This window comes from Bos javanicus, chromosome 7 (genome assembly GCF_032452875.1).
Source record: "Bos javanicus breed banteng chromosome 7, ARS-OSU_banteng_1.0, whole genome shotgun sequence".
In the NCBI taxonomy this organism is placed as follows: Eukaryota; Metazoa; Chordata; class Mammalia; order Artiodactyla; family Bovidae; genus Bos; species Bos javanicus.
Window position 1 is genome coordinate 93,299,632 of NC_083874.1, and position 26,114 is coordinate 93,325,745.

Genomic DNA, 26,114 nt, shown 5'->3' on the forward strand with positions numbered 1-26,114 from the left:
GAATACATGTGCTCTGTGGTGCTTGCTACCTCTGTTTCCTCTAAAGAATCTATTGTTTTAGTTAGAAACAATTACTCCTGAGTTTTCCCATAAAGCATTCTTTCTATTTAAAAAGTAATTTAGTGGTAAGACAATACATTCTTTGGTATATCTTTCCTTTGGTCATTGTCAAAGAAATAAAACAACTAATTCTTTGTGTGTTTGCTCTTGGGGAGAGAATTCTTTGCGTATTCACTTAGGGAGTGAATACCTAAGCTGAGCTATATCAGAAACATCTGAACCTCCATTCAATTCTTCGGTAAATCTCTTACACTGTATAATTTATTGTACTATTTATTTTTTTAAAATCTTCAGTGTTTTCCATGTTCCATCATTTTCACTATGTCAGGAAAGACAAATGTTTCCTTAAGCTAGTGACTATTTGTCTTTTAAGTTAGAATCCTCAAAAAAAAAAAAAAAAGGCCCCTTAAGCACTTCATTATTTAGATGAATTTTGCCAAGGACTAAATTAAATATCAATCGACTTAAAACATTGCTGAAAATGATTATCAAGGTTTATCTTCATGTTTGTATGCTTAGTTTTGAAATCTTCCGCTAATCAAGAAGTCTTCAAACTATATTTAGCTAATATCTCAAGGCACAATACTTATTTTGGAGGGATTCATCTTTAACAACAAAGTATGGAAAGCCATGCTTCAGATGGTTTTCCCACTCCTTTTTTATTTATTTTTGGCCAAATCTGATCAGATTATCAGTGTTCTAACTTGTAATATGGCTGAGAAACAGTTTATGTTAGAAATAGTAATTTTCCTCAGTGTGAGTTTTTTTTACTTTCTCACTTTGTTTTCCCTTGGATTCCCAGTAATAGTTTTAAACCGCAGTTGATTTGTTATTTCTAAGAATATGTTAAAGCCACTTGTGTGTTTTGTGAGGATTAATTTTGTGAAAACTAGGTTCTGAAATACAAAGGACAACCTTAATTGATTGCTGAATGATGAAAGCTAATGAAGGAGTGAGGTTACCCTGTACATGCCCTCACTAACAACAATGTCCCCAACACACGACTGGCCTGCTCACAGACCCAGGGAGAATTCCATAACAGGCTCCATATGAAATGTCAGTAGTTTTGCTTGCTGTCTTTTCACCCACCAGAGAATTGTCTTATAAACCTCCGGAGGTGTTTGTACCTATTTGTAAACATTTATACTGGTCTTCAAGAATCAAGAGGGGATCTCTCATCGACGGTTTATCCCTGACCCAATTCCAGTACCTCATATATAGTTGTAATTGACTTAGTAAATGTCTATCTATTGAATGAGTAAGTGACTTACTGTCTGGCATGAACATGTTATCTATCTTGTACGTTGTAAGGAGACTAAAGATTGAGTAATGTCAATTTAAAAGAGGACAGAAATGAAGAACAATGGTATTCTCCTATTTTCACATCCTGAAATGCACAAAATGCTTTATAAGGTCACCTTCCTCCACCACTTTCTTTTATAGTATTTATATGTGATTTGGCACTCCTGCATGCCTCTCTAAGTGTTATATTTCTACTCTTACTGATAATTTTACGAAAAAGTATTATTTAGTAAGGAAAACCATAAGAACTGGTATCGATCAATACAAACTAAGTTTTTCGGGGCGGGGATGGGGGTGGAAACCAGAGGCCCTTTGAAATGTTATGGAAGAGTTCCAAAATACTTGTAGAAAAAAAAAAAATTGTTTGTGAATTGACCAACTTGAAAGCCACAAACAAAAAAGTGCTACTCATATGACATGCTATATAAACTATAGATCATGCCTCTTGTATTGCTCAAAATCTAGGAAATATCTGAAAGCTAGAAAGGGGAGATGGCAACAACTCTGATGAGGAAGAACTTAAGTAATGAATATCTGACATTTTCCAATTTGAATTAAATGGCTTTACTGGATTCAAAGGCAGTTTAATAGGGTTTGGACAGAATTAAAGCATTACTATGAAAGGTCACTGATAGATAATTTGATTTGAGTCTTTAATATAAGGTTCCTGGATAAGATTCACATTATTCAGGACCACTATGGAGAAGGATGAAAGAACAGCTACTTTCCTCAAATCGATTTAGATTTAGCAGGAGTGTTTTACTGTTCAGCTGGAGTACTTTACTGTTGAGAGTTTCCTTACAGTTAGTGAAAAAATACTCTTCTTTAAAGATGAAGATAAAAAGGAAAAGATGTATTTTAAAAATTCTAAAGAAGATTCATGGATACAAACAGGTAAATAAGATACATCCAAAGGAACCTTGTGAAATTCTTGGAAAGTAGAGACATCTAGATAGGAAGTAACTAACAAGAAAGGACTTGAGTAATAAAATAAATGAATGATATAGATCTTTGATAATTTTTCAGTACACTTGGTAGACGCATTGCCCTGAAGAGGAACAACACACTGAATCCAGAACCATAGGTACTAGGGGGGAATACCTGTCAGAAAAATACATGTAGCTATTAAATGGGGTGTTATTTTTTTACCCAAAAGCTACACATGTAGGTGTATTAAAGAAAGAGAAGAAAGTAATAACTGGTAGTTGTACAGGAAAATCTTCAAAAAAGAATAATTAAACTGAATATCAGAGCAATCTTCTTGAGAATATGAATTTTAGGTTCCTCAATAGATTTGAAGGAAATCAGTCAAAATCATGTGACTAATCTGAACACTAACATAAACACAAAATATCACAGAAAATTTTGAATTGGTAGTTAAGAAAAGAAGATAATTGTTTGAGTCATTTTCATTTCTAAGTTGTGTGTGTGTGTTTATTTTATTTTATTTTTTGATCATATGGCTTGCACTAATGAAAATTAGGAATCCTAAATGTACATGGTAGAAAGGAGACTAATATAGTTTACAAATCTTGTAATTTTTACAATGTTACTTGTTCTCATATCCTAGAAAGTGTGCTTCTTTAGGGACGTGTTCTTAAAGAAAAATAAACGTACCTTTGCTTGATTCTTTCCCTTTGGTTTCTTTCGGAATGTAATTCCATTCTCGCGGAATGCTCTCACGCAGACCTTCAGGAACGCTGTGCTTGTTCAGGTTCGTCTCGCGGTTGCTCCCAGAGCTCATCATGGACACTACCTGCTGCACGACGTCCTTGACGGCGTCCGTCAGTGCCAGTCTCAGGCATCGGACGGCCGCCACCTCGGACCCTCTGCGTGTTGAGACTTTAAAACCAGACAGTACATTACAGTTAGCAGAATAAAAAATGTCTTGTGCCCTGTTCAATTAAGAATTCAGCTTCTCAGTAATCTAGTTCAAAGCTATAGAAAGAAGAGCTGTTTTTAGCCTAGAGATCATATGATTGATAAGTAGTCCATAAACATTGGGGAAAAAAGTTACCCCTTGGTAATCAAGGGAATAGTAGCCAGAATGACAGTGAATAAAATAGTATTCGCTAGTACTCTGGGGACTCTACTGGTGGATATATAACTTGTATAACCTTCTTAGATGACACATGGACAGCAATTGCAAAAGCTTTGACACTTACCTATTAACACATTTATTCTTTCTCTGGAAATTTATCCTAAGAAATTAATTATGATTATGTAAAGAATAAAATAAAAAATTGGAAATAATCTAAATGTCCAACAACTAGGGATTTATTTAATTAGCTTAGGGCTTCCTTGGTGGCTCAAATGGTAAAGAATCCACCCACAATGCTGTTGACCTGCGTTTGATCCCTGGATTGGGAAGATCTCCTGGAGGAGGGCATGGCAACCCACTCCAGTATTCTGACCTTGAGAATCCCCATGGACAGAGGAGCCTGGCGGGCTACAGTCCATGGCGTCGCAAAGAGTCAGACATGACTGAGTGACTAAGCATAGCACATCCATATTCCCAATAAAGTCATATTGATTAGAAAAAAAAGAAGCTTAGAAAATAGTATGATATATTATATTTATTAAAAAATACATGTTTACATACACATGGAAGGCAATGGCAACCCACTCCAGTACTCTTGCCTGGAAAATCCCATGGATGGAGGAGCCTGGTAGGCTGCAGTCCATGGGGTCGCGAAGAGTCGGACACAACTGAGCAACTCACTTTCACTTTTCACTTTCATGCATTGGAGAAGGAAATGGCAACCCACTCCAGTGTTCTTGCCTGGAGAATCCCAGGGATGGGGGAGCCTGGTGGGCTGCCGTCTATGGGGTCGCACAGAGTCGGACATGACTGAAGCGACTTAGCAGCAGTAGCAGCAGCAGCAGAAAAGAATTAAAAGATACTCTACAATGTTGATGGTGCTTATCAATGACTAATGGTATTTCAGGTGATTTTCCTTTTCCTTTCCTTCTTCTTCTTTGACTTTTTCTTCCCTCCTTCCCTCTTTTCTTTCCTCCCTTCTTTCTAATAAGTATCACCTGCAATGATTATGTGTTACTTATGTGATAAATACAATAAAAGTTTTTGTTTGTTTTTAATGACTGGGAAGTTCAGGGATCATTATTTGAATCAACAGAGACGAGCATCAATATGATTTTCCCCCTCAAATTTCACGGTGATATTTCTCAAATGACAACCCACTGTAAAAACCACCATAGTGCTGAAACTAAAAGCTGGACTTTAAAAAAGAGAAACAAAATTGACAAACTTTTAGCCAGACTCATGAAGAAAAAAGAGAGAGGGTCCAAATCAGAAATGAAAAAGGAGAAGTTATATCTGACATCACAGAAATAAAAATGATTCTAAGAGACTACAATTACACAGCCATAAAATGGACAATCTAGAAGAAATGGACAAATTACTAGATACATACAATATCCCAAGACTGAACCAGGAAGAAATAAAAACTATGAACAGACCAATTATCAGCAATGACACTGAATTAGTAATTTAGAAAAACTCTCAACAAACACAAGTCCAGGACCAGATGGCTTCACAGGTGAAAGCTACCAAACATTTAGAGAAGAGGTAAGACCTGGTCTTCTCAATCTATTCCCAAAAATTGCACAGAGGAAGAAATACTTCCAAACTCATTCTGTATACAAGGCCAGCCTCATCCTGATACTAAAACTAGACAGAGACAGCACACAAAAAAGAAAAATCACAGCCCAATATCACTGATGGACATAGATGCAAAAATCCTCACCAAAATGTCAACAAACTGAACGTAAGAATACACTAAAAGGATCATACACAACACGAAGTTGGATTTATAAGAGGAATACAAGGGTTTTACAATATCTGCAAATCAGGGACTTCCCTGGTGGTCCGATAGTTAAGAATCCATCTTGCAATGCAAGGAACACAAGTTTAATCCCTGGTCAGGGAACTAAGATCCATGAAGCCCACACTCTGCAATTACTGGGCCTGTGGATTCTGGAGGCTGCGGGCCACAACTCGAGAGCCCATGTGCCAAAACCACTGAGCCTGAACAGTGCAGTCAGAGTCCATGTACCACAGCAAAAGATCCTGCATGATGTAATGAAGATTCTGCATGCCATAACTAAGACCTTACTCAGCCAAATTAATTAATTATTTAAAAAAAAGAGAATTTCAGAAAAAAGTGGTGGTGGGGGGGGGGGGGGATAAAATACCCCGTGAGAATGGCTGAAAATTTTCCAAATATGATAAAAACTAAACATCATCAGATATGAGAAGCTCAACAATCCCTAAGCAGAATACAAAATAAACGAAAACAAAGAGCATCATAATTAAATTGCTGCAAAGTAGTGATAAAGAGAACAATCTTAACATGAACAACACAAAGAAGACACATTACATAACTGGAAGCAAACACTTTAAAACCTAAAGTGATTTATCATCAGAAACAGTGCAAGCCATAAAATAGAAAAATGCCTTGAAAGTCCCGAGTGAAAAAAAAAATGAGAGATAGAAAAATCTCTGAACCCAAAAGTACATGTCTGATGAAAAATATGTCAAATATGAAGATAAAGCCTGTTTTCATGCAATCAAATCAAATTAAATGAATTGATGGCAGAAAATTTTTAGTCCATTAAAGGAAATACTTAAGGTAGAAGGAAAATGATATCTGTCAGAAACTCAGATCTACACAAGTAAAAGAAGAGTACCAGAAATGATAGCTAGATGGACAAATATGAAAGACTTTCTTCTCATTTCTTGCTTCTTTAAGCTATAACTGACTGGAACAAAAGTGAAACAATAGTCTGTAGGGTTGATAACATTAGTAGAAATAAAATGCATGATGACACATGTAAAGAATATGAAGAGTAAACAGAAATATACTTGTGTAAGATTCTTACATTATATGTAAACTGTGATGAGTCAAAGATAACTCATCACAAGATGTAAACCTTGGAACAACTACCAAAATAAATATAGAATTATATCAAATAAGCCATTGGCAAAGAAAGCCTGTAATACTGAAAAATATCCAGTTAATCCAAAGAAGATCAAAATAGATATTAAAAGGAACAACGTTGGAGCAAACAGAAAACAAAGAATAATACAGTCATGTAGCTAAAAGTGTCAGAACAGAGGATCCACACGTAGACATGGATTTGATCAATTGTCCACTTGATTTCTGACAAAAGCACTGAAGTAATTCAAACTGGGAAAGAATAGTGATTTCTAAAAATGATGCTGGGAAAATTGTATATGTATATGAAAATGTATGGTGGCGGTTTAGTCGCTAAGTCCTGTCCAACTCTTGCGACCCCATGGACCAAAGGCTCCTCTGTCCATGGGATCCTCCAGACAAGAATTACTGGAGTGGGTTGCCATGCGCTCCTCCAGGGGATCTTCCCGACCCAGGGATCAAACCTGCATCTTCTGTGGCTCTTGCATTGCAAGCGATTCTTACCACTGAGCCACCAAGGAAGACCTCTTTAAAACTCAGTAAGACAATCTAATTAATAAATGAAGGAACGTTTTAAACAGATATTTTTCAAAAGAATTTTTTCAAATGACTGTTAAAAACATGAAGATATGTTTGACGTCATTAATCACCATGGAATTGTAAATTAAAATCACAGTGAGATAATAGCATATACTCCTTAGAATGATTAAAAGCAAAAAGGCAATTCCAAGTGTTGGTGAGGGCACAGAGCAACCCAAACTCTCTCACATAATGGGTGGGAAGGTAAAAGGACGGGATTACGTTGAAAAACAGTTTAGTAGTTCCTTATAAAGTTTAACTCAGTGTGTGCTAAAGACATGTGTTTCTCTTAAAAGTAAAAGGGAGTTAAGGAATAGAGTGAAGCACAAAGTAACTTGTGCTTTGATATTTTCATTTGCCCAACTAAATATTGTTGACCTACTTTCAGAGTACAGGCCTGCAATGATTGCTACCAAATCTATTTCTTACAGAGTGTATTGGCCTTTGAAATGCCCACATGAGATACCCAACGTAATTGTTTTTTTAATAATTTTTATTTTCTGTAATCTTTTTTTAAATGGATATTTTCACTCTTGTTTTTCTTCCTAGTTATGTTCATTCTAAGGAGTTATATCTAATTATGAAGCCAATTTATATATTTCATTACTGAATTCATATATTCATAAAGCAAATGTTTCAAAAAGTTTAGTCTAATAGAAAAAAATAAAGAAAATAACAAGGCCCGTGATCAGAATTCCATTTTTTTGTTCGGATTCTACGATTTAATCAGTGAACAATCTCAGGCAAGTCTCTTAACATCTCTTGCGGTGCTTAGTCGCTCAGTCATCTCTGACTCTTTTCAACCCCACAGACTGTAGCCCGCCAGGCTCCGCTGTCCATGGCGATTTCCCAGGCAAGAATACTGGAGTGGATTGCCATGCCCTCCTCCAGGGGATCTTCCCAGCCCAGGGATAGAACCCAGGTCTGCTGCATTGCAGGCAGATTCTTTAGCATCTGAGCCACCAGCGAAGCCCAGGAAGACTGGAGTGATTAGGCTATCCCTTCTCCAGGAGATCTTCCTGACCCAGGAATTGAAGCAGGGTCTCCTGCATTGCAGGCAGATTCTTTACCAGCTGATCTACCAGGGAAGCCCAGCAAGAAAATGAGGATACTGCCTTCTTTGTTTTCACCTTTTTACTCTAAAATGATAAGACTGTGATGTCTTATGGATAAGCTATACAGAAATCATAGCGTGTTTCAACAGGAAGAAAATAAACCAGTTTTTAAGTAATGCACTCCAGTCAGTCTGGATAAGTTAATAATATTTACTGAAGCATAGATCTATTAGTGGTAAAATGCAAATATTGTGGGATTATGATTATGTGTCTCAGCTATATTTCCTTGAAACCTATTATTTTTCAAGTCAAACAGAAACCACAGTAAAAGACTTAGTTTTCTTATGAATTAGTCTATCTTATTAGGGATTTTAAGATCATTGTAACTGGTAACAGAAGAATAGGAGACTTACAAAGATTTAAATAGGAGAGAAAAAAAAAAAAAGGCACAGTCCCTCATGACCACTGCAATGTCTTAGTTTCTTTCAATTCAATAAAGTCTACATCAGAAATAATGCTCTCTTGCGGCTCAGCTGGTGAAGAATCCGCCTGCAACATGGGAGACCTGGGTTCGATCCCTGGGTTGGGAAAATCTCCTGGAGAAGGGAAAGGCTACCCACTCCAGTATTCTGAACTGGAGAATTCCATGGACTGTACAGTCCATGGGGTTGCAAAGAGTCGGACACGACTGAGCAATTCTTACTTTCACTTTAAACTAGAAGACTGCCTGTTTTTGGATAAAAAGGAAACAGTAAGGGAATACATGAAAACTAGAAAATACAACTTTAAAAGGAGATAAGTTAACGTTGATGGAGAAAGAACTTGCGCAAAGGCCAAGGATGTTTCAGCACTTTGAAGTTCTGCCCCTTTGAGCCCGTAACGAAATCTGGTCTCTGTGAACATCTGTACTACCCGTTCCTATTCCAAGAGACTTTTCTGACCTGGGGGAGGAGGGTTTGCTCAACGTGTAGATGGGAGAGAAGACTAATTAGGGGCAAGGAGCAGTTTCGCTTTCTCAGGCCACCACCTAAAATCCATTGATCTCTTCTAAGTCATTTTCAGTATGGTTTTGTGCTGAGTGTCAGATGGTTCAAGAACTTAAGAACTAAAAGATAAACTATGGTTGAAGCAAGTGGGTCCCCGATTCTTTATAATCTTGTGAGACAATTCAGCTCTTACCCTCACCAAAAATGACTCAAAACAGCAGGGGGTAGAGGAGCTTTCAAGGTTGTTTTTCTTTCAGTTTAATAAAGTCTACATCAGAAATAATGCTCTCTTTTAAACCAGCAGACTGACCATTTGGGGGGTAAAAAAAGAACCAGTGAGGAATATATGAAAACTAGAAAATAAGACTTTAAAAGGAGATAATTATCACAGAGTCTCTAAGTGATAGATTCGAGGTTTTGAAATCGTTACATAAAGCTATATATTGCTACTTTGCAGTGATAATGACCAAGAGAAGATGTTACATAATGACTTAAAAATAGTTAAAAGGATAGTCAAGTCACGTCTGGAGGATAGCTAAAAAGTACAGGAAGAACGAAACCATGATTATGAGCCAGTTAGATTTTTTAATATGGATTCTATTAAGTATTTTATGGAAATGGTGGTTCCAAAACAGTGTATAAGAAAGCATTTAGGTTGAAAACCAAATGTAAATGATATATATAGTTAAAGGACTGACAGGATAACCCCTAAATCCTCATCCTTCATTGTCCCAAGACATTAAGTACAGAGATTTAAAGACAGAATATTAAGGATCAAACAATGTGAGAATGTTTACACCTGGTCCTGAAGGTGGGGTAACCCACGAACACTTCTTATTCAGACATGTAACTCATTCCGACTTTACCATCCACTCGAGCTGTGGGCAGAACAACACAGCTGGAGAAAACACAGTACCCCTGAAACAATGATAGGACTTACTTAAATGTCTAGAGAGAGCCACTGCTGTTGCTGCTGCTAAGTCACTTCAGTCGTGTCCGACTCTGTGCAACCCCATAGACGGCAGCCCACCAGGCTCCCCCGTCCCTGGGATTCTCCAGGCAAGAATACTGGAGTGGGTTGCCATTTCCTTCTCCAATGCATGAAAGTGAAAAGTCAAAGTGAAGTCACTCAGTCATGTCGGACTCTTAGCGACCCCATGGACTGCAGCCCACCAGGCTCCTCTGTCCATGGGATTTTCCAGGCAAGAGTACCGGAGTGGGGTGCCATTGCCTTCTCCGATAGAGAGCCACTAGGCTGGTCATAATAAATTCCATTTACATATGAAGAAAACTGGCCAGCAGGTTTATCCATCAGTTTGTTTAATAAAAGCATCTGAGAAGCACAAAGTATTTTTTTACATTTTACTAATTTCTTACATGTTTAATAGCAAAACATTATCTGTGGTAAATGTTAAATTTTTAATAAAAAAAGAAAATCCGCATAACATAATTTCTAGGTAATAACTTCCCCTCTCACCTTGTACCAAGTATGTTAAATTTTGATGGGAATTAACGGTTAATGATTCCCCAAAGTAGCCTGTATACTGAAAAAAATGTAAGATAACCTTTTACAAATAACAGATTCGGCAAAACTGACATCAATAAACTTTTACAAATGTCTTTAAAGATATATTTGAGTATCTATAAAACACTTCTTTTACAAATAGTAACTTTCTCATACCTGGAATGTTGTATAACAAGTCCCATAATTGTTCTTCTTCCATGTAACTCACAAAGACATTTCCAAATGTTTGTGGAGAGAAAGTGCAGTGGTACAATACTTGAAAGACAGCTTCTACCACACTGGATCCTTGGTTCAGATTATTTTCTGTATTGGAACCTTGTTCTTGAAAGGTACATTCTTGAAAAGAATAAAAATGATTTAGTAAGGTAGGTATCAATGAATATGATTACATTCCTATTCCTAATACTAGCATAACAGTGTAAAAATGTGTTTGATTATTATTTGCATAATAGGAGAAATGCCATATTCTTTCAGATCAAAGGTCCATTCCCCAAACCCAGTATAATTTCTGAGAGAATCATGGATATTTGTGGGGGAAAAGTTGTGAGAAAAACCACATGACATCATGTCAAAGGGCAACAGTAGTTTACTTTTATGACAGAATTCTTTATCCTCTTAAAGAAACATTTTTCATTTCTTTTCTCATTTAAAAGTAACACACATTCATTCTAAAAACTGTAAAAAAAATTCAGACTAAGAAACTAAGAAAACTAAAAGTGCACCAAATCCTACCAACCAGTGATTGTTACTATATTTAGAGCAGTATTTCATTCATATTATATACAAATATACACTATATATGTGTGTGTGTGTGTTTAACTTGAACATCAAACAGAATTATTTTATATACTCCTTAATATTGAAAATCTACTTATAACTAGTTGAATCTTTGTATCTCTCTTTGGGATTTTTGTTCTGAACATTATATACCCTTTATTCAGAACATAAATTTCATAGGAAATTCATAGTTATAGTGTTCTCAGTCTTATGCTATCAATTCTACAAATAAATTTATAAATGTTTCTCAAACCCATAGCTTCCTGTCATTTCAGAATGAAGAGCTTTCTCAGCTTGTTTCTCAATAAAATCAAATAGGAATTCCTACAAATGTTGGGGGCCGGCGTGAGGCACTCCGCCCATGGCAAAGGTCATGAGGAAGGAGGCTCGACATACGCAAAGGCGGGATCGAGCCTCAGGAGTCCCCCTGGAAATTCTCGAGCATCTACCCCCATAACCAGAGCCTGCCTACTTTACTACTTTGTGCTCTCCCCTACACCTCTGACTTTACGGGGGGCTGTCCCCCACCACCTCTTTTGGAGAAGGAGTTAACTTAGAGCTCCAGTTAATAATAATTCCTGGGCGTGACAGGAGTGTTTCAACCTACAAACTCCTCTGAAGGTTCTCTAGCCTGCCTGACAGGCTTGTCCGGCCACATGTGATTGCTCACAGCCTCCCAACCATGAGAGGCACGAGATGCTTTAAACGTTCTAAAAACAGGTTCCTTAGAAAAGTTAGAAAACCATTAGTATAAGTATAGTGGGCTAATTAGAAATTATATTGGTGAAGGGTTTTTCATTTGTTGAGCCAATGTTTACTGCTAAGTCTCCACATCCCCTGCCCTTTTACACATTAATGAATATATAGAATAAATAAGTATTAACCTTTGATATTAATCACATTAGACCTTAGGCTAAGCAAATTCTTTCCTTAATTAAAACCCACTACACCCTCAACCTATAGGAATGTAACTTTATCTGGTACCTTCAGAAAGTGGCGTCTGTTTTAAGAATAATCAACCTTGGAGAAATAAGTGTTCTGGTTGACTGACCACTGTCATAAGGAGAGGGCCATAAATTGTCAGCAGGCCCCCTGGCCAGAAGATGATGAAACACCCCTAAGACTTCTGTCTACATTTGTATGAAGCACCTGACTTAAAGTCAGGACTGCTGTTCCCACGTGACTTTTGTATAACACCTCAGTGTATAAAAACAGACCCTGGAAAATAAAGAATTGGGATCAGTTCCTCGAAAGACTGGTCTCCCCATGTCACTCTCTCTCTCACTCTGGTTGAGTCTCCATCTGGAGCGCAAAACCTGCCATGCTTACTAATTATGCCTGGGCTTCTAAGATCCAACTGGGGAGGCCTCAGTGTCTCCTCTCCTTCGGAAGAACGGAAGGACGCCTGTGGCCTACGTAAGTGGTGCAAGCTTCTTGTCTTGAAGTTTTATTGGTCTCCCACGTAAACCAAGCTACTCAGCCTCTTTTCTCCACTGAATTTTCCTACTGAGCTATCCTCATTCTATTACTCTTTACATCTTTAATTAATATAGAATTGAAGCTATTGTATCCTGATCCTCGCCGACACCGTCCCCGCTTCGAACTCCCTGGATCAGCCGGGGCTGGACCCCGGCACACAAAGACACATTCATTTTAATCGCCCTTCTTAGTCCTCCTCTGGCTCCATTACCACTCTTCAAAGATCAGTTCCTCTACTGTTGCATTGACAGGTTGGACTGAAAAGGTGAAGTAATTTCTCTCTTGTTTAGACAGTTAGCATGCTATGTCCAGTATCATATGTAAAAGTATTTTTGAGTTAAAGATAATAATGACTCACGTTTCTCATAATTTAAATATATTGAAAAAACACAATCTAGATCATTTTGGAATAAGTACATTTATTTTCTTGCTCATTTGGAAGCTCATCACTTCTATAGTTCTTCTTGATAATTTTACTTCCGTGATTTGATTTTCATCATCTAGAGAGTCTTCCCTAGGATTTTTGCTGGAACTATTGATAAAACGGTGTCCTCCTTTGTCTGGGGCTGCTAAGCTGGTAGAAAGTAGGCTGGAAGTTACTAATGTCCATTCTGGGGAGAACTCCATGGAGAACCCATCACTTCATGCCAAATAGACGGGGTAACAGTGGAAACAGTGACAGACTTTATTTTTGGGGGCTCCAAAATCACTGCAGATGGTGACTGCAGTCATGAAATTAAAAGACGCTTGCTCCTTGGAAGAAAAGTTATGACCAATCTAGACAGCATATTAAAAAGCAGAGACATTACTTTGCCAACAAAGGTCCATCTAGTCAAGGCTATGGTTTTCCAAGTAGTCATGTATAGATGTGAGAGTTGGACTATAAAGAAAGCTGAGTGCAGAAGAATTGATGCTTTTGAACTGTGGTGATGGAGAAGACTCCTGAGAGTCCCTTGGACTGCAAGGAGATCCAACCAGTCCATCCTAAAGGAGATCAGTCTTGGGTGTTCGTTGGAAGGACTGATGTTGAAGCTGAAACTCCAGTCCTTAGGCCACCTGATGAGAAGAGCTGATTCATTGGAAAAGACCTTGACGCTGGGAAAGATTGAGGGTGGGAGGATAAGAGGATGACAGAGGATGAGATGGCTGGATGGCATCACCGATTCAATGGACATGAGTTTGAGTAAACTTCGGGAGTTGGAGATGAACAGGGAGGCCTGGTGTGCTGCAGTCCATGGGGTCACAAAGAGTCAGACACGACTGAGTGAACTGAACTGAACTAAACCAAACCATTGAGAACCCAGCCAATAAAGTAAGTAGAACCAAGAGATGGAACAGTCCTGATGGGATGACACTGTGTGAGAGCCTGGATCCAGCATGCCTGTATACTTACGTTAGCGGAGCTGATAAATTTCCCTTTTTGGTTAAATCAGGTTAATTTGGGTTTCTGCCACTTGCATTCTAAAGGGTCCTAAGCTTTTCATCAAGCATAAAAGGTTAAATGACAAACAATCCTAGTTCAGGCATTCATAGTTTCACCTTTTTTTTATCCAAATAGTTTCCTCAGTTCTCCCTGCCTTTCTGTCCCTCCAATTCACCTTATATTCAGTATCAGTTATCCTTTATGTCATTGCCCCATGTTTAAACCTTCCCCTGCTACTGCACTTTCTTAGAAATTCCTGAACCTCACGATCCAGAGTTCCCACAATCTTTCCCAAACTATGTTTTAATCCCCAGACCTCTGCTCCTCCCTAACTAGTGTACTTGTTTCCCTTGCACACGTTCCCTCCCATCTCCTTTTGTTGGTCTCTACCACTTCAGTTCAATTCAGTTCAGTTGCTCAGTCATGTCCGACTCTTTGCAATCCCATGGACGGCAGCATGCCAGGCCTCCCTATCCATCACCAACTCCCGGAGTTTACCCAAACTCATGTCCATTGAGTTGGTGATGCCATCCAGCCATCTCATCCTCTGTCATCCCCTTCTCCTCTTGCCCTCAATCTTTCCCAGAATCAAGGTCTTTTCCAATGAGTCAGCTCTTCGCATGAGGTGGCCAAAGGATTGGAGTTTCAGCTTCAACATCAGTCCTTCCAATAAACACCCAGGGCTGATCTCCTTTAGAATGGACTGGTTGGATCTCCTTGCAGTCCAAGGGACTCTCAGGAGTCTTCTCCAACACCACAGTTCAAAAGCATCAATTCTTCTGCGCTCAGCTTTCTTTATAGTCCAACTCTCACATCCATACATGACCACTGGAAAAACCATAACCTTGACTAGACGGACCTTTGTTGACAAAGTGATGTCTCTGCTTTTTAATATGCTACAACGTTCTGCCCCAGTAAAATTCCCAAGATTTAATCAGTCGATTACTATGTTGGCACTCACTGTACTAGATGCCGAGGCCTACGCCTTCCATGAATTCACTGCCTGCCTCCTTGTGTATGTGTGTGGGGAGTGGGAATGACCGACATGTAAACAGTCGTTTCAGCAATGTAAAGATAAGTAGGATGACCGTACATCCTAGTTTGCCTCAGACAGTCCTGGTTTATGTCTTTGGCTCTGGGGTAATTAGTCGTAGCATCCTCGTTCATTCTCAAAAATATCCTGGTTTGAATAAGGAATTATTCGATCACCTTAAGTCTAAGTGCTTCAAATAGAAGACACTGGAAATACAGAGGACGGTGCTTTACATTTGGGAAGGGAACACGGAGAAGTCACAGGGAAGATCATGTCTCAGTGGAGTCTTTAAGGGGAAGTTGCAATTTACTGGCCTGACAAGGTTGAGGTGGGGAAGGTGCTTTCCAAGAAGACAGGAAAGTTGGTACAGGTAGCGGCTGGTCGGGTGACATGGCTGAAGTGGGAATGGTGGGAGGGAAGGGGAGGTAAAACTGGACAATCAACACAGCCTGAAAAATGAAGGCCCCATGAATCATGAACTGACAATAGAGACGGAGAAAGGGGATGGATATGAGGAATATTATAATAAAAATAATGAGGTGCATTACCATTGTTGCTATTACCAGCTAAATGTGTCAAGACATGTCAATGGATATTTTTTATTTCTATTTTGCCTTGCTTTGAAGAAAGTAGTCTATTTCTGTTTACTTGCCTCAGGGGTTTTTGCTCTTTGGAAAGCACAAACAGACTGAAGTCAGTTGCCCTCCTAGATTAAAAAAAAAAAAAGAAAAGAATGAAAGAAACAAAGAAAAGCTAAATCCACTGAATAGTTATTAGTTTGAACTAAAGGAAAAAAGCCACTTTTTATGAATCATAGTATTGGTACGGCCGGATGATATGAAAGTGGAATCATATGTGTCCGGCAGGGGCCAGGGGTGAGGGTCGGGAGAGAGGAGACCTCTGGCTTTGGAGAGCGATGTCTTGGGCTACAAGGACTTTCCTGGAAGGCAGTGCACAGTGAGGCTTGTCTGGGGGAGGTAAGGAGGAACCCTGGATCCTTGACACGGGTTCTCAGTCTCATCAAAGGTTTCAAACCATACCTGACTGCTGTGCTTGGCAGGAGTGCTTGGAGAGGAAATAAAAAAGGGTACCTGTGCAACAACCAGAGTGACCAGATAATTGAAAATTGATACAGTCTCACAGGGGACTTCTGTACTCCCCTGGGGTAAAGGTGGAAGCCCTAAGAATAGCTACAGTTAAAAATCCTACCAGCCAGGCAGTTGGGGCTCAGAATCTTCATGAAATTGGTTTGAAGACAAAAAGTGACTTGGATATTCCTTGTGTATCTGAGTTTATGAATTGAGATTTATACCAACTCCATAAAAGCAGAGTTACTACCCACAAGGCACACTATGCTGAACATCACATGAGCTACTTTATGTCTAATTTCATCCTCATAATACTCTAAAGAGCCTCCTGATGAAGGCGAAAGAGGAGAGGGAAAAAGCTGGCTTAAAACTCAACATTCAAAAAACAGATCATGGCATCTGGCTCCATCACATCATGGCAAATAGAAGCAGAAACGTGGAAGCACTGAGAGATTTTCTTGGGTTCCAAAATCACTGTGGATGGTGACTGTAGCCATGAAATTAAGAGACACCTGCTCCTTGGAAGAAAAGCTAAGAAAAACCTAGACAGTGTATTGAAAAGCAGAGACATCACTTTGCCAACAAAGGTCCATGTAGTCAAAGCTATGGTTTTTCCAGTGGCCATATATGGATAGGGCTTCCCTGGTGGCTCAGATGGTAAAGAATCTGCCTGCAATACAGGAGACCTGGGTTCAATCCCTGGGTTGGGAAGATCCCCTGGAGAAGGGAATGGCTACCTACTCCAGTATTCTGGCCTGGAGAATTCCATGGACAGAGGAGCCTGGCAGGCTATAGTCCATGGGATCGCAAAGAGTCGGACACAACTGAGCAACTTTCACTTGTACAGATATGACAATTTTACCAGAAAGAAGGCTGAGCACTGAAGAATTGATGCTTTCGAATTATGGTGTTGGAGAAGTCTCTTGAGAATCCCTTGGTCAGCAAGGAGATCAAGCCAGTCAATCCTAAAGTAAATCGACCCTGAATATTTATTGGAAAGACTGATGCTGAAACTGAAGTACCACCTGATGTGAAGAGCCAATTTATTGGAAAAGACCCCAATGCTGGGAAAGATTGAGGGCAAAAGGAGAAGGGGGGACAGAGGATGAGATGGTTGGATGGCATCATCGACTCAATGGACATGATTTTGAGCAATCTCCAGGAAACAGTGAAGGACAGGGAAGTCTGGTGTGCTGCAGTCCATGCGGTTGCAGAGTCAGTCACGACTTGGCGACTGAACAACAGTGGGAGTTGGGGTGGGGGGTCCCTTAGAATCTTGGCCTAAGCCTTCTTCCAGCCTCATATCACAGCTTTACACCTGGCTTACTAATTCTGTTATCCTTTCATTTCAAAGATCTTTTTTAAGTTTCCAGTTCTCCATCTCCAGCTCTGATCTTTCTCTTTCATTCTCTTTGCTGTGTTTCCTATTTTTGTCTAGGATACCACTATTGTCTGTTCATCCCCAGGCTCAATGCCTTAGCAATTTTTAATCCCTTCTCTAAATTGTTAGATGTAATGAAATAACTGGGTCCTTGCCCCCATCTCCCTTTCCATAATGTATCAAAGGTTGATTTGTCCTTCCATTGAGTCCCTTCTTCTCTGTTCCTAATGTAGGGGAGCAGAATTTGCCACCCTAAGATGTGTCTCTTTGACATATTAATTATTTTAAGCTGATTAGTTTTTAAGAAACAGCATACAAGGCAAAAACTCTGAAAACCAAGTAGGAGTTACCCTTAAGAAACAATCGATTTGTAAGGGAAATCTCCATTTGTTAAGGGAGTCTTATTGTACCTGGAAGAGGAGAACTACCAACTCTGTAGAAACTCTTATCAATGGAAAAGGCACTGACTTAAACCTGGATAATGACCTTACCCTGATCAACTTTGCTTCTGCTGGTAACCTCCCTTAACTGACTCTCCCCACCCTCAACATCCTTTTCTATATTTAGCTGAGGGTGATATCAAATGTGCCTGCAATGCAGGAGACATGGGCTCTATCTCTGGGTCAGGAAGATCCCCTGGAGAAGGAAATGGCAATCCACTCCAGTATTCTTGCCTGGAGAATCCCATGGACAGAGGAGCCTAGTGGGCTATAGTTCATGGGGTTGCAAAGAGTTGGATACGACTGAGCGACTAATGTTAACTTCAGCCATTTAGGTGAGTTACTCAGTTTTTCCAGGTGGGTGGGTGGGTGTGGGTGTGTTAGTCACTCAGTCATGTCTGATGCTCTGTGACTGCATGGGACTGTAGCCTGCCTCCTCTGTCTATGGAATTTCCCAGGCAAGAATACAGGAGTGGGTTGCCATTTCCTTCTCCAGGGGATCTTTCCAACCCAGGGATCGAACCAGAGTCTCCTGTGTCTCCTGCAGTGGCAGGTGGATTCTTTACTACTGGGCCACCTGGGAAGCCTGAGTCCATGTATGCACGTTATCAACCTTTGGTTTGTCTCCTGTTGATCTCCAGTTTATTTCCTGGGCTCGCCGGAAGAATGTAGAAGGGTAGAGGCAAGTGTCTTCTTGCCTGATAGGGGAGACAAGGCAGGGTTGGGTTGGCTTGTGCGGCCTGCCTGACTACAGGGGGTGCATTCTGGCCCCTGCCCCCTCCGTTAAGTCCATCAGGGAAGGCTCTGCTGCAGCAAGGGAGTCCTGTGTGTTTTGGCTCTGTTGGTCATTGGTGGTGGAGAGTGGAAAGCCGGGACCTTTGGAGGGATAAAGGGACCGGCTCAATCGTGGAGTAGTGTTGGCAAGTCACGTATTTGAAAGCGTATTCTCTGACCCCAGGTTTTGTCAATAATAAAGCTACTCTTTCGAATTCCGTCTGCCTTCTCCTTTATCTGTCAAACAGTTTCTATATTACATAAACAAATAAAAGATTTGGGAACAGGCTGTCTTTTCAATAACATTGAAGGGCCCTTTCCACTGCAGACATTATTTTAAACTCCTTGTGAGAAGAGAACTTGTTCGTGCTTCCGAGGAAGGGTGGTGTCAGGAAAGGAAGTCGACCACCAAGCCATCGGGAGGCTGTGTTTACTGCTTCCGAAGATTCACACATCTGTGGTGCCCCAGCTCTCTTCTTTCCACGACTGCTTAATTTTTGCTTTCCACAAGAATTGCTGTTAATGACAAGCTCCTGCTGAGTCACTAAATGGATTTGGCCGTAATGCTGGGAAAGAGTGTGCCATGAGCTCGGAATTGGATTAACCAGACCCTCAGGAGCATCCCCAACCAAGAGAAGAGACAGAAAGACGCACATTAGACATAGGGATGAGCCAGAAAGTGCACAGACAGAAAATGCAGTGTATAAAACAAGGACCTAAAACCTAGGACACCAGGCCAATAAATTAACACCAGAGAAAAAGGGGGTGGAGCATCACATGAACATTGTTTCAGAGACGCACTAGATCTGAACGCCGCAGCCTAGATCACTACGAAAATTAACAGCAATAAAACTGAAAAAGTGAGTGAAGTCTCTTGGTCATTTCCGACTCTTTGCGACCTCTGTTGGGCTGCACCCCACAGGTCTACAGAGCCTGTACTTGCCCAGCTTCAAGGCCAAAGAGCCAGGAGTCAGAGACAGAAAGATCAATGGTTTAACGCAGCGGTCCCTAACCTTTTTGGCACAGAGGACTGGTTTCTTGGAAGACCATTTTTCCCGGGCTGGGGACAGGGGGGTGGTTCAGGTGGTCATGGGAGCGATGGGGAGGGGCAGGTGAAGAAGCATCACTCACTTGCCCACTGCTCACCTCCTGCAGAGCTGCCTGGTTCCTAACAGTATGCAGGCTGGTCCTGGCCCACGGTCTGGGGGCTGGGGACCCTGGTTAGTGGACGGGAGAGCTTACAGGTCTGGAGCAAGGTCCTGGAACGACACCTCACCACGGGCCTCACCGTGTGCAGCAGGCTGCGGGCGGGACACGGCGGCAGTCCTGACTTCCAGAGAGAAGCGGAGATTGCCCGCTGTCAGGGAGCTGGCGTTAGGTGGCTCATTAGTTACCAGGGAAACTTAACCGCTCCCTAGACAAGAACAATCAGCAGCTGGAGCCCAGGGCAAAGTAGGAAGGTCAGTCCTGTGCATAGGGTTTAGGTGAAGCAGGCACTGGCTGGGCAGGGGAAGCAAACACAGAACAACAGAGCAGCCATCTTGAGTGGCCTGACCCACAACCTGCCAATTATTCACAAGCTTTCAATAAATATGACTTATTACTGCCCCCCGCCCAACTTATGCTTCCCTTGTGGCTCAGATGGTAAAGAATCCACCTGCAATGCAGGAGACCTGGGTTCGATCCCTGGAGAAGGGAAAGGCTACCCACTCCAGGATTCTGGCCTGGAGAATTCCATGGACAGTCCATGGGGTTGCAAAGAGCCGGACATGACTGAGCGACTTTCACTTTCACCCCAACTTATTCTGATAAAATGTGAAATCTTTAAAAAGACATCTGAGGAAATGGAGCTTAAATATATGAAGATCAAAAATATCATTCTTTTTAGAGATCCTCTGGACCAAGTTTTTTTCCTAGGAATTATTATTATGTTGCTTTACGTTCTAAAATGCTTGTATATAAATTGAAGTTCACCAGTTACAACTTATCCTATGCTTTTTCCTCAAAACCTAAATAATCATTGGACATTGGGTTTCAAGCTCTTTTGAATACCCAGAGTCCTAAATTCTGGACTATGACGGTGGAGAGATGAGCAGCAGGTCTTTACTGAATATCTGCAATGGTACAAGCTCTATGCTAAGCATTTCACATACAATTTCACATTTATTTTGAGCCTTGTAAAAACTCCATTTTCTTTTTAATAAACGAAGAAACCAAGTCTAAAAGAGGCTGACCCTTAATGAAATGAAGGAGAGAAAAGCGTTTTTAAAATAATCAAGAAAATAGCTACATTCAATAAAGATTTATGACTGAGCAACTGATTCCAGTTCCTTGAAATCTGATAACCTGTACATGGCATACACAGGCAATTGTGTATGTTCAAAAATTATTTTGTTTTATTTACACATTAGTAAACGTAGATAGGCAATTTCAAACAGTTCTGTCTGTTTTGACCTGTATCTACTGAAGTCCTTCCTTATGCTCTCTAGAAGGTAGGATATTCCAAAGTGCATTTGTGGGATGTTAATGGGTAGCACATATGTTCTGGGAAGTGCTGGCTTCAACAATAGTAAACACTTTTGTTTTTTGCAGGATTTTTCATAGCCTTTTATTATTCATGAGCTCTGTGACTCTCTAAGAAGGCATTTTAGTATATATGTGGTGTTTCTAAGCATTTTTGACCATGAAACCTTTTTCTAGTATTGCATCTAGCAAGAGTGCTATTCAATAAAACTGAATCTAGGAATTATGTTTGCAAAGAGTCTCTTACATTAACTACAAGCCTTTTAGGTTTGCAAATCAAAGTGAGCAGCTTGAATGGAAAAGGAACAGGTGAAAGAACAAAGGGCTATTCTGCATAAGAACATTCTCAACTGGAAAAGAAATTACAAAGCAGGTTATCAAAGTTGTATTTAATTTGAATTCAAACAAATCATTTGTGGAGCAAAGAGGAATTTTGCTTCAGCAGTAGGTGCTGGCAAGACTAACAAGCACAGCCAAGATAGGTCTTTAAAACTTTGATTTTTACCCTACAGATTAACGCCAACTTCTAACTGATTAAGAAACATAATGAGGTCATATGGTTGGCAGACACCTTACACGGAGCTCCATTATTTAGTCAATAACTGAATAAATACTTGTGGAGTAAATGAATAAAAAGCCTTCTAGCATCTGTGACAATGCTGACCTAGCTTCCTTTAGAATCCTTTCAGGAGTAGGCTATCCACCACCATTCAAGGCAGCTGGCTGTCTACTGCTTTGGACAGCTCAAGTTACCAAACTGCTTCTTGCATTTAAAAAACAGAGACAGAACACTTATTAGAAAGGTCCACAGAAATCTAGGCTAGTCTCTTTAGGTGAACAGAGAAAAGACACACAGAGTTGTAAACAACATCCTCAGTTATCATTACAGATGACCATTCGGTATTTTGGTTGACAGGCAAAATCCATTTCCTTTTAACTTATTCCCAACCATGTCCACTTGCAAAATTGAATAGCATAGCTTTGTTTTTTCATTTTTTTTCTACATGATGACTTAAAATATTTGAATGTAGTTATCCTGACTCCTCTAGTTTTTTTCTTCTCCAAGCTACACATACCCAATTCATTCAAGCAAGGTATGGCTCGGTTTTCACTTCATATCACTTTGACTCATCAGTGGGCATTTGCCACTTAAGCAGTTTGTGCCAAGGAAAGACCATTAAGCACAGGTGGACTGTTGGTCCAAATTCTGCAACTGGCAGACTTAAGGACGAAGAAAAGAGTTTTGAGCTTCACTTGTGCTCTTGAATAAGCACAAAGTCCACTGAGCAAAAGGTATTAATATTTCAAAGGGAAATTTCCTCTGTCAGGTAGACACCATTCCTATCTGTCCAGCAGGAATGTCTACTCAGACCATGGAAGAGGATTTAAAAGCACAATGCTAGGTCTATGGACCACAGCCTTGTCTAACTCAATGAAACTAAGAGCCATGCTGTGTAGGGCCACCCAAGCTGGACGGGACACGGTGGAGAGTTATGACAAAACGTGGTCCACTAGAGAAGGGAAGGGCAAATCACTTCAGTATTCCTGCCTTGAGAACCCCATGAACAGCATAAGAAGGCAAAAAGATAGGACACTGAAAGAGGAACTCCCCAGGTTGGTAGGTGCCCAATATGCTACTGGAGAAGAGTGGAGAAGTAACTCCAGAAAGAATGAAGAGGCGGAGCCAAAGCAAAAACAACACCCAGTTGTGGATGGGACTGGTGATGGAAGTAAAGTCCGATGCTGTAAAGAACAATATTACCTAGGAACCTGGAATGTTAGGTCCATGAATCAAGGTAAATTGGAAGTGGTCAAACAGGAGATGGCAAGAGTGAACATCGACATTTTAGGAATCAGTGAACTACAATGGACCGGAATGGGCGAATTTAAATCAGATGACCATTGTATCTGCTACTGTGCTCACAAATCCCTTAGAAAGAAATGGAGTAGCTCTCATAGTCAACAAAAGAGTCCAAAACAAAGTACTTGGGGGCAATACCAAAAATGACAGAATGATCTCTGTTTGTTTCCAACACAAACCATTCAATATAACATTAATCCAAGTCTATGCCCCAACCACTAATGCAGAAAAGCTGAAGTTGAATGGTTCTGTGAAGACTTACAAGACCTTCACCAAAAGGTGACCAGGCTTCAACAGTATGTGAACTGTGAACTTCCAGATGTTCAAAGTGGATTTAGAAAAGGCAGAGGAACCAGAGATCAAGTTACCAACACAGTTGGATCATCAAAAAAGCAAGAGAGTTCCAGAAAAACATCTACTTTGGCTTTATTGACTATATCTAAGCCTTTCACTTTGTGGATCACAACAAACTGTGGAAAATTCTTCGAGAGATGGGATACTAGACCACCATACCTTCCACCTGAGAAATCTGTATGCAGGTCAAGAAGCAAGAGTTAGAACTGGATATAGAAAAACAGACTGGTTCCAACTCGGGAAAGGAATATGTCAAAGCTGCATTTTGTCACCTTGCTTATTTAACTTAATGCAGAGTACATCATGCAAAATATTGAGCTGGATGAAGCACAAGCTAGAATCAAGATTGCTGGGAGAAATATCAATAACCTCAGATATGCAGATAACACCACCCTAAGGCAGAAAACAAAGAAGAATTAAAGAGCCTCTTGATGAAAGTGAAAGAGGAGCGTGAAAAAGCTGGCTTAAAACTCAACATTCAGAAAACTACGATCATGGCATCTGATCCCATCACTTCATGGAAAATAGATGGGGAAAAAAATGGAAACAATGAGAGACTTTATTTTCTTGTGCTCCAAAATCACTGTAGATGGTGAATGCAGCCATGAAACTGAAAGACGCTTGCTCCTTCGAAGAAAAGCTATGACCAACCTAAACAACTTATTAAAAAAGCAGTGTCATTACTTTGCCAACAAAGGTCCATCTAGTCAAAGCTATGGTTTTTCCAGCGGTCATGTATGGATGTGAGAGTTGGATTATAAAAAAAGCTGAGTGCCGAAGAATTGATGCTCTTGAACTGTGGTGTTGGAGAAGACTCTTCAGAGTCCCTTGGACTGCAAGGAGATCCAACTAGTCCATCCTAAAAGAAATCAGTCCTGAATATTCATTGGAAGGACTGATGCTGAAGCTGAAACTCCAATCCCTTGCCCACCTGATTCATTGGAAAGACCCTGATGCTGGGAAAGATTGAAGGTGGGAGGAGAAGGGGACGACAGAAGTTGAGATGGTAGGATGGCATCACTGACTCAATGGACATGAGTTTGAGCAAGCTCCAGGACTTGGTGATGGACAGGGAAGCCTAGTGTGTGGCAGTCCATGGGTCGCAAAGAGTTGGACACGACTGAGTGACTGAACTGAAGTCTATATGTGGGTCTTCTCGCCAAATGACCACCTTGCAGAAATGTGAGCACCTGAGTGCTGCACAATATTCCTGAACAAGGCTTGACAACTACAGCCCTGGGGACATGACCAGCATGATTCCTATTTCAGGAAGGCCCAAAGCCAAGAATGTTTTTTTACTTTTGTAAATGGTTGAAAAAGAATCAAAAGTAGAATATGATTTGTAACACAAAATATAGGCAAAATTCAAATTTCAGTGTCCATAAAAAAAATGTTAATGGAGTATTGGTGGTGGAGTTCAAGAATGCTACATCAAAAGAAGGCATTTTGATATACTTAATATTTTAAGTTAACGGAGTTAAGAAAAGAGCAGAAGCAGAAAGGTCACTCTGATTCCCTGCTGCCCTTCTCCTTGAAACATGTCATAAAATGCTCACGTCTCTGGTATAGCTCCCCTCCCTATACGAGGGGAACAGGTGCATCCTTATCTCTGAAGTCAAAAGGACACTGAGAAGAATCCTAGCAAATAAGCCTTCCTAAGTTTTCCCCAGTTTTCTTACAGTTACCTCACATTACTTGACCTATTGTATTTCTCCACGACTATCCATTCTTCATTATGTGTCGTTGCTCAGTTTTGTCCGACTCTTTGTGACCCCATGGACTGTAGCCTACGATGCTCCTCCCTCTATAGGATTTTCCAGGCAAGAGTACTGGAGTGGGGTGCCATTTCCTTCTCCAGGGGATCTTCCCAACCCAGGGATCGAACCCGGGTCTCCTGCATTGCAGGCAGATGCTTTACCCTCTAAGCCAAACCTAGCCTAATGACATTTTCTGTTTCTCTGGATCTTTACTTTCTTAGGAAGGATCCTGTGTCATGTAAAACTTATATTAAATAAATATATGTGCTTTTCTCCTGTCACTCTCTCTTTGTTAGTTTAATTTTCAAACCAGCCAGTGACCCTAAAATGGTTGAGGAAAACCTTCCTCCACTGCAGTCACATCATTTGCTTATGTATGGTCCTGCTATAATGGTAGAGTTTGGTCGCTGTGATGGAGACTGTTGTTGTTCAATTGCTCAGTCGTGTCTGACTCTTTGTGACCCCATGGACTGCAGCACCCTAGGCCTCCCTGTCCATCATCAACTCCTGGAGCTTGCTCAAACCCATGTCCATTGAGTTGGTGATGCCATCCAACCATCTCATCCTCTGTCGTCCCCTTCTCCTCCTGCCTTCAATCTTTCTTCTCACTGGAGAAGGAAATGGCAACCCATTCCAGTGTTCTTGCCTGGAGAATCCCAGGGACAGGGGAGCCTGGTGAGCTGCCGTCTATGGGGTCGCACAGAGTCGGACACAACTGAAGTGACTTAGCAGCAGCAGCAAGATGTGCAACCTAGACCA

General features: G+C 40.5%; 1 protein-coding gene across 1 annotated transcript in view; it reads right to left on the reverse strand.

Annotated features, from left to right (window-relative positions):
* Positions 1–26,114, reverse strand: part of MCTP1 (multiple C2 and transmembrane domain containing 1) — a 1,073,276-nt gene that overhangs the window by 222,861 nt on the left and 824,301 nt on the right. Inside the window, exons 34-35 of the mRNA XM_061424408.1 lie at positions 10,622–10,801; positions 2,980–3,204 (exon numbers count right to left, since the gene is read on the reverse strand). Of these exons, the coding sequence (XP_061280392.1) occupies positions 2,980–3,204; positions 10,622–10,801 (405 nt within the window). The remainder of the gene's footprint in view (positions 1–2,979; positions 3,205–10,621; positions 10,802–26,114) is intronic.